Below are 9,550 nucleotides of genomic sequence, written 5' to 3' on the forward strand. Positions count from 1 at the left end.
GCCGCCGCCACCGCCTCCACCTCCTTCCTCTGCCCCAGAGGCCGTTTCGCAGGGAAAGTTACATAACGCGCAGGCAGAGCCTTCTGGGAAACGTAGTCCCGCAGGGGCCAGCTCTTAAAGGGGCCGGCGGGCAGCAGAGAGGCCGGAGACCTCTCCTCGCGCGATCATTCCATTCCTCTCCCACTGGTCGGGACGTTCCCCGAGAGCTGGGCCCCCAGGGTTGGGAATGGGAATGTGCTCTGGATGATCAGAGCTACAATGACTGCAGAAACTGCGCTGGACACACAGCCTGACCAGTGTCCATGCCTGCGCAGACTTGCTGTGCAGCTCTGAGCACAAGTCTTGCCCTTTGTGAATCTCAGTTTCCCCGCCCATCAAAGTGGACCAATAGGCGGGTTAGGAAGGTAGCAGTTCGTGGGGCGGAGCAGAGCGTCCTTATTGGACGGTTTTAGAGCTGGGGAAGCTGTCAAATACAAGGGGGGTTATCCACCAGGCACAAGGTTCTTCTTGTGAGATTGCTGAATAGCTCCCCCTGACTGAGGCCGCGAAAAGTTGGAGAAAGGAGGCGACTGAGGGCCTCGGGATCAGGTTTCTGCCTCAGTTTCCTCACCCGGTAAAGGAGAGCCGAGTGCCCTCCAACTCTGTTCTAACTCCTCTGGTACGCCCCGGCTTTCAAGGGGTTACACCGTTGCTTTCACCGCCCCTTTCTGATTTCACTACAATTACCAGAATGCTGTCTGGGGTGAATAAACTGACGTACTTCCTCTCTCTGGGCGGTTGGGGGAAGGCCTTCATGGTCTCCGCTGTCTGTGGGTCTCCACACCCCCTCCCCAGGGTTTGGAGAATCCTCATTCTCTGTTGCTCCCCCAAGGAAGAAGGGAAGGGGGTCGGGGTAGCGAGCTAGGTGGTATCTGTGGCTGGGCAAAAGCAAGCACCCGATCACCTCCCCCAATAAACTGAGTGCATACTACCTGTTAGGTCCAGTCAGACTTTAGGAACCCCCAAACTTTCTCTTCCCGGAATGAGGGCAGGGTGCGGCAAGCTTGGGGAAGGGGCGTTTCTAACCCACATCAGTCCCTTTCTCTAGACCTACGTTTTTGTGTACACGATCAAAAAATACTTGAATGACAGAAATATTTGAGCCACTTGCTAGAGTTGGATCATTCACTAAATTTGCAAACTAATCCGCCTGATCGCTTCACCCCCTCATTCGAACTTCTGCGCAGTTCTGGTTTTCACCTTACCCAAACTTCCCTTGCCATCGCAATTTCACTTGCACTTGTATTCTGATTATTCACACTGTGAAATGAATGTGCTTTGAAAATATTTACTTAAACACTATTATTTTTTAACACTATATTAAGTCACGAGGTTCAAATCCAGCAGCTGCTCCCTGGAGAAGGATGGGCAGTCTGTGTGGTTTATTGCCTCTGAAATCCTGGCGGAGGGTCAACTATGGGTGGGTGGGTCCGACTCTTCTGCACACAACCACAAGTACTATTATCAGTTGCTCCAGGGAAGAAAGATGGACAGTCGATTCGATTCACTGTCTCTGAAAACCTGCTGGAGGGTCATTTATGGGTTGGTTCTAACTCAAGGTACACAACCACTGTTAGTACGTGCACTGAGAAGCCAAACAGACTCCATTCTATGTAGCACTCACTCCATTTGAGTAACCAAATCCTCTGTGTGGAAAATTTCTGCCCCAAGTGCTAAAGTTTTGTCTTGACCCGTTTCCCAGAATAGTAGTTGCTACTGTTTATGTAAACGTTTTTCACTGTACCCGTCATAACCCAAGATGTAAATGTTTTGCACTATATTCTGGATAAACCCAAGATGTTGACGTTTTGCACTGTACCTGTGACTACTTCACTGTACCCTTACGAATATGTCACCAGTAGGATATTGTAGCCTGGACACACATAGCCCAGTATCTAGAGGAGAGTAAAGATATCAAAGCACCTAGCTGAAGCTAGAAGGGGGGGGGATTCTGCCGTGTTGCTGGGACCCCTGCTGTGCAGTGAATAAATGACCTAAAAAAGTTGTACCCTATGTATGAGGTGGATTGATTCGATTCAGTGACTTGGGTAATTGGATGGGTGTATCAGAGACAGTGATTGGCACAGGACAGAGCAGAGTTTAGGGCTGTTGAACATAGGGTCAGTATTGGCCGCAAGCAACTCAATGGCACATAACAACAACAACACTAAAGTTAAATATAGAATTATGATCACAGGCGTTTTTCAGAAATACAGGCATACCTAAGAGACAGGTATTTCAGGTCTGGTTCCATTGAGCGAGTCACACAAATTTCTCGGGTTCCCAGGGCCAGTAAAAATTAAGTTTGCACTATACTGTAATACATGACGTGTGCAATAGCATTCTAAAAAGATTGATTTTTAAAAAAAAAAAACCCAAAGTAAAAACAAGCCCAAATGATTACCAGCAAAACAAAACACAGCAGCATAAAGTATGTTTGTAATTTGAGGTTGTGAGGAGTTCCTAGGATGGTGCAGTTCACACACTGGGTTGCTAACCAGGTTAGAGTCTGCTTAAGGTACCTAAAGAGAAAGGCCTGGTGCTCTGCTTCCAAAATATCCGCCATGGAGAATCCTGTGGGGCAGTTTTATTCTGATGAACTCGGGGTCATTGTGAGTCAGAACTGACTTGAAGGAAACTGGATAATGAGAAAAGAGTCCTGGTGGCCTAGTGGGTTATATGTCTACTAAATGAAAAAGTCAGGGTTTGAATCCACCAGGCACTCCGAGAGAGAGAGATGAAGCAGTTTGCTCCTGTTAAGATTTGCAACCTGGGAAATGCAATGGAAAATTATTAGAGTCAGAATTCTCTAGAAAATAGTGGGAGGGTGCGTTAGACTTCTGGCTAGAGGCAGGCTTCAGGGTGACTAAGTTGGTCTCTGACCAACTGTGGCCTCAGGAAAGTCCCTAAGCCTATCTGAACCTTTCTATTTCTCCCTCTAGAGAGAGAGGGGAAAAAAATAACCCAGAGACCCTTTGTTTCTATTGGGTAGCTTTACTCTAATCTCTCTCTCATTGCTGTGAAGTCAGAACTGACTCATAGCCAAACCTCCGATGGATTTACAGAAGCTGTGAATTGCACTCAAGATGACTCCTCCCTTCTCTCCCTCTGAGGAGTTGGTGAATTTGAACCACCAGATGTTCCACTTTTCTAAGTGAGCAGAGTTCTCTACAGTGTAAAACACCAAAATTCAAGTCCATCGTCATGCAGTCAAATCCTTCCCACAGGACCTTATAGGACAGAGAACAGCCCTAGGGAGGAGGGGAAGAGTATTGTGAGGCTGTAACCTTTAAACATTGTACGTATGCAGAACAGATCATCCGAGACGCTGGGCTGCACGAGGAGGAATGTGGCATCAGGATTGGTGGAAGAGTCCTCAACAACCTGCGTTAGGCAGATGACACAACCTTGCTCAATGAAACTGAGGAGGACCTGAAGCGCTTGCTGCAGAAGGTCAAGGACTGCAGCCTCCTATATGGACTGAAGCTCAACATCAAGAAAACAAAGATTCTCAGCACTGGGCCAATTGGCAGCATCAGTATGGATGGTGAAGAGTTTGAGATAGTTAACAGTTTTATTTTACTTGGTTCCACAATCAACACTCTTGGTAACAGCAGCCAGGAAATCAGGAGACAAATTGCATTGGGAAAGTCAGCTGTGAGGGACCTCTCAAGAGTACTGAAGAGCAACGACATCAGGCTGGAGACTAAGGTGAGCCTGATCCGGGCTATAGTCTTCGCAATTACGTGCTATGCATTGGAGAGTTGGACAGTGACTAGGGATGATAGAAAGAGAATTGATGCCTTTGAGCTGTGGTGTTGGAGAAGAGTGTTTAATATACCATGGGCTGTTAGGAGAACAAACAGGTTAGTCCTGGAGAGGGTGAAGCCGGAATGCTCCTTGGAGTCAAGGATTCTGAAGCTTTGTCTGACATATTTTGGTCAAGTTGCAAGGAGGGACTAGTCCTTGGAGAGAGACATCATGTTTGGGAGAGTGGAGGGGCGGCGAAGGAGAGGAAGACCCTCGATGAGATGGATCAATTCTGTGAGTGGAGTGGTGGGAATGAGTGTGTTTTAGATGGCTAGGTTGGCACAGGATAGAACGGCATTTAGAGCTCTTGTACATAGGGTTGCTATGAGTCACAAGCGAATCGATGGCACATAACAACCACCACCTTTAAACAGACATCACCATCCTTCCTGTTGTCATTAGGTTCCTTAGAATCAAGTATCAACAGCAGATCTGAACCTCACCCTGTCCCGTGTCGTCCTCATCATCTCTGATATATACCTGCGATCACTGTCACCGCCAAGCCTCCTCGTTGAGAGTCTTCCTCTTTCGCTGCCCCTCCACCTTTCCAAGCATGATGTTCTTTTCCACGTGGCTTCCCCTCAGAATATGCCCAAAGTCTGTGAGATGAAGCTTTGCCATCTTCCCCTCTGAGAAGCGCCCTGGCTGCACTTTCCCCAAGGCATGTTTATTTGATCGTTTTGGCAGTCCTCGAATCAGCTGGTGGCTTCAGACTCTGACCTTTACGTGCAACTCAGCCTAATGGCTGTGCCACCAGCATGGTGCTTGGGCCGTGTGTGGAAGCTGGGTTTTTAAAGGACTTTTGCCCATTTATTCAACAAATATGCAACCTTTCTTCTGTGCCGGACACCCACCACTAACCTAACTAATCAGGCCAAGGTCTTGCCCTGATAAAGGCTCAGCTTGGTGGTCGAGATGGACATTGCATTTTAAATTCCCTCCGACGAAAATTTAACTGCACATTGTGACTGGGGTGGAGTCAGGAGAGGCTTCTTGGAGAAAGTGCTATTTGGGCCAAGGTGCCGAATGGGCCCTGCAGGCCCATTTTACAGGTGAGGAAAACTGAGGCGCAGGGAAGTATGGCCTTTAGGCAAAGGTACATAGCTGGTTTAATCTTGAGTCAAGCCAAAGCTAAGTTCTAAAACAAAATAGCTAAGCTTACTGCTGCTTAAACCATTTTACCTCAAGTTTGTGCATCATAAAGTTTTCTAGGCTGTTAATTATTACCAAATATAAGTCTTGGTGGTGTAGTGCATTCCATCTGGGGTGTCCACCCAAAGGCCCACAGTTCAAATCCACCATCTGCTCTGAGGAAGAAGGATGAAGCTTATTCCTGTTAAGATAACTGACAGGCTTGGAAACCCAGCCAAGTCACCGTGAGTCAGAATCTGAACGGCAGTGAGTCATTTTACAGATCACTGGGCCTTTCTCGTGAGGAGCCCCTGGGTAGGTCTGAACTATCAACCTTTACTTCCCAGACTGCATCCAGAGCCATGGTAATTGCTTTGCTAACAGGCCCTGTAGCAAGAGGGGGCACAGAAGAGCTAACTAGCTCCTGTCTTTATGAAATCATGCATGGAACATGTTCACGTAAGCAGAGACCTACGTTCACTTAAGGGCACCAGTCTGTAGAAAGCTGTGCTGCTCTCTGGCAGTTTGGATCCACAGCAGCTCTGAGGGGAAAAGATACTGGAGATTTCCTCCAGGGCTACCTACAGCCTAAGACACCTGAGGGTCAGCTATGAGTCAGTTCCGACTTGATGGCAATGAGTTTGAGAACCAGAGGATGCTGACAAGGAACGAGGAGGCAGACAGATCCCTCCGAGTCTTGGGGAGGAAATCCAGGAGGTTTTCCTGGAGGAGGTGACATTCAAGTCAGTATGTGTGAAGGATGGAGAGAGGAGTTTAATTTCATTTGAACAGAGGACTTAATGGCTTTAAAAGGGAAAAGAAAAAAAAACCAAAACCACAATAAACCCACTCATCTTCTAAATTTTACCCACTCATCTCTTAAATTTTGCAGGAGAAAGGAGCTGGAAAAAGTGTTAACTAGCTCAGTGAGGGGGAGGGGCGGGGCAGGTGAAGGTGCATATCTGTCTCAGGCAGAGCCCCAATTTACTGTATTAAAAATAAGTTTATTGATATCTTGTCACCCCTAGGGAGAGAAGGGGCTGAGTTCTAGAGTCAGAGACCGCAGTTGGGGGGCAGAGGGTCCACCCTCCACCTCCTATCGGAACTCTAACCCGGTCTCTCCCTAGAATACCCCCATTTTTTCCATCCACATTCTGATTTGTCTTGAGACACCCCCCCCTCAGAAGTCTGGGCTGGAGAGGCAGGGAGGTCCCCATGGGTAAATTCTCTTCAAGTCAAGAACAGGAGAGGTGAGGGGAGGGGACGCGTGCCCACCTGTGAGGTTCGCCCTCCCCTGAGAGGACAGTAATAAATAAGAGGAAATTGATGGCTTAGAAGGCAAGGGCAGCAGCCAGGCAGACAGCGCTGTACTGGAGAGAGGAACGTGGGGTGCCCATCCACCAGTCCCTCCCTCGGAGAATCAGGCACTAACTAGGAGAGGGAGTGGGGTGCGCGCACCCCTGGAGCGGGGAGCAGCTGGGACGGCGCAGGGGCCCCGGGCCTCCTCGATGGCGCCAAGCTGGGGGGCGAGGGTGAAGGCAGAAGGCAGCAGACAAGCCAGATCCCAAGGGCAGTTTCACGGAGATTTCCAGCGGCCCCTCTTCTTCCGTGTGGGGAAACTTTTTCTCCGCTTGTGTGGGGGCGAGTCGTGGGGTGGGAGTGGGGCTGGGGGTGGCCGGGGGGCGCCCTCCTCGCTCCGCGGGGCGATGATCACGCCCCTGGCTGCCACCACCGCCCCGTCCACGACGGCAGCCACCACGGACACGGGTTCTGGGGTGCTCTCCATCTTGGGGGTGGGCGCGGGCAGGACTGGTCTGGGGGGCAGGGGCGGGGGCGGTGGGGGCAGCGGGCTGGCAGGAGGCCCAGGCAGGAGGGGCAGCAGGGCACTGAGGGCTTCGCTCAGTTTAGTCAGTCCCTGTCGCAGGGTGCCAGCCAGCTCCCGGATGGCGTTGGCAGTCTCCTGTTGGGCCCGCAGGAAGTCCAGGGAGGGGTCTGGGGCGGTGGGCGTGACCGCAGGCGGAGGAGGGGGCGGCGGCAAGGGGGGCGAGGGCGACACGCGCGGTGGCGGCAGCGGCGGCGGCAGTGGTGGAGGAGGAGGAGGGGGAGGAAGGGGAGGTGGCAGCGGAGGAGGTGGTGGCAGGGAAGGGGGCGGGGCTGGGGGCGGTGGGGACACCGCCAGACGGGGCAGCTGGGCTGGAGGGGGCGGGGACTCACGCTCCTTGGGGCGCTGGCAGCCCCCATCCTGGGGGGAGCAAGAAGATCGGGCCCAGGGCTCCGGGCTGCTGGAGCTCCCTTTGCTGTGGGCTGCGGGATCTGTGGAGAGAGAGGCGGGGGTGCAGTGGGCGTGACCCCTTCACAAGCTCTTGATTTCTCTTTCCACCCTCCCCCCCCCACCTCCCACCCGTGCTCATACCAGGATCCATTGGAAACTTAAGGGAGATCACGCTTTGCAACCGAAAGCCCCCTGTCCCAAGCCTGTGCCATCCTCAACATCTCTGACATAAATGAGCCCACTGCAGCAGTGACTGTGTCAATCCATCTCGTTAAGGGTCTTCATGTCCTTCGAGGAAGACGAGGCCTGGCCTTCTGCCGCCATATCGATTATCCAGCAAGAAAACCCTATGGTGCAACTCTACTCCGAAACATGTTAAAACCATCATCATGCATCTGAACGGCCATTAATAACAATCTTTACCAAGTATTTCACCAGGCGAGTGAGTTTGAACTGCCAACCTTTAGGGTAAGCAGCAGAGTACATACCCTCTTGCTCCATCCAGGCTCTAACACCTCGGAGCTGGGGGGAGACTCTCTGTACATGAGCAGTGTGTATTCAATCTGATGGCTGCTTCATTACTGGAGACAGCAGCCTGGAGGACCCTGCTGGGCTGGACAGCTCCCATCCCCCTCAGGTGAACAATTCACCTTCCCACCCCCCACCCCCAGTCCCTGAGTCATCGGGACACCACTCCCACCCTCCTGACAGCATTGCTGGATCCTGGGGCAGTCGGGGGTCCAGCTTGGGGAAGGGAGACTCTTTCCAATAGAGGTTCAATATTTCATAACTGGTCCACATCAGTTCAGTCATGAACTGTTGGGCTTCTCCTGTCTCTGCTCACTGGGGCTCTTGTTCCCGTTCTTAGCTTTGAACCTAGTCTGCGGATAAAGTCAGTGACTTCAATTACTAGCTTGTACTTCTCTGAACTCGGGATCCTATATCCAGCTGCTTACTCAGCAGATTCACCTAATAGCGCCTTGCACGCTGCCCAGAGCCGAGGCTTTCTGCAACCTTCCCCTCCTTCAGTGGCTCAGTCCAAGCAGCTTCACTTATCTATTTTTCTCCCAACACACAATCCGTGGCTCTGCTTTCAGTGGAATCCAATTTCCTCCCACCACCTCGGGCCCCCAATCTAGTCCCAACCACCTAGTCACATGCCCCCTGGTGCATTCACTGCCTCATTGGGGTCTCAGCTGCTTTGCCTCAGTGACTTGCCTCTTAGTCTGAGCTCCATCAGCAGCCTGACAATCCAACTAAAATGCAATTTAGTTACGTGAATGGACAGAGGCTCGCCACAAATGACCACATCATGTATGGGTATGTTTCTATGAACTGTCCAGAGGAGGCAAATCTACATAGAAATCAGGAAGAGAGCTTTAGTGGCCTAGTGGCAAGAAGCTGTGTTGCGATCCCGAAGGTACGTGGTTTGAATCCACCAGATGCTCCTCTGGAGAAGGAGAGGTAATCTCACTCTCCTCCTGTGCCAGTTGGATCCAATACGATGGCACATAAGAAGTTAAAAAAAAATTAGATGAGTGGTTGTCTTGAGTGCTTGCCTAGGGCTTGGGGACAGGTTGAAACTTGATGACGGCAGTGGTTAAAGTGCTCAACTGTCAACCAGAAAGTTGGTGGTTCAAACCTACCAGCTGCCCCTCTGGAAAAGGAGGAAGCAGTCTGCTTCTGGAAAGATTTACAGCCTCTTGGAAATGCTATGGGGCAGTCCTACTCTGTCCCATTGGGTGGGTATGAGTCAGAATTGACTGGCTGGCAATGAGTGTGTGTGTTGCTTATAGTCAGGTCAAGTCTGCCCAGAGCTACCTTGCCCATAGGTGTTGGAAGCCAGCAGCCTGCTGCCTGAGTCACTCATCTCAGGTTCATCAGCCTCTGAAGCGACCTGAGTCAGGAGAAGCCTCTGTACTGATGTCTGACTCACAGACTTGGGACTTGCTAGCCTCTGAAAGTGAGCCGTTTCCGTAAGTCAATCTCTCTCCGTGTGTATGTTTGTAGCTTCATCAGTTTTGCTTCTCTAGAGAACTCAGCCAAAGACAGATCCTTCTGTCTCACTTACTGAACCTAGGACGATATCCAGCATAGAACATTTTAAAAAAAATGTTTAAGGCAAGCTCTGGTGGCCTAGTGGCAAGAAGCTGCACTGCAATCCCTGAGGTGTGTGGTTCAAATCCACCAGATTCTCTGCTGGAGAAGAAGGGGCAGTCTCCTCCTGTACCAGTCAGCTCTGACTTGATGGTACACACACAAAATAATAATAATAATAACAATAATAATAATAAATTT

At 50.7% G+C, this 9,550-nt stretch overlaps 2 protein-coding genes across 2 annotated transcripts in view; both read right to left on the reverse strand.

The window, feature by feature from the left end:
• Positions 1-795, reverse strand: part of IRF2BP1 (interferon regulatory factor 2 binding protein 1) — a 3,383-nt gene extending 2,588 nt beyond the window's left edge. Inside the window, exon 1 of the mRNA XM_006901275.1 lies at positions 761-795. Coding sequence (XP_006901337.1) covers positions 761-795 — 35 coding nt within the window. The remainder of the gene's footprint in view (positions 1-760) is intronic.
• A 5,761-nt stretch (positions 796-6,556) lies between these two features.
• MYPOP (Myb-related transcription factor, partner of profilin) overlaps positions 6,557-9,550 on the reverse strand; it is a 9,046-nt gene continuing 6,052 nt past the window's right edge. Inside the window, exons 2-3 of the mRNA XM_006901276.1 lie at positions 7,104-7,293; positions 6,557-7,061 (exon numbers count right to left, since the gene is read on the reverse strand). Coding sequence (XP_006901338.1) covers positions 6,557-7,061; positions 7,104-7,293 — 695 coding nt within the window. The remainder of the gene's footprint in view (positions 7,062-7,103; positions 7,294-9,550) is intronic.

This window comes from Elephantulus edwardii, unplaced genomic scaffold (genome assembly GCF_000299155.1).
Source record: "Elephantulus edwardii isolate Elephantulus edwardi_28Jun2011 unplaced genomic scaffold, EleEdw1.0 scaffold00315, whole genome shotgun sequence".
In the NCBI taxonomy this organism is placed as follows: domain Eukaryota; kingdom Metazoa; phylum Chordata; class Mammalia; order Macroscelidea; family Macroscelididae; genus Elephantulus; species Elephantulus edwardii.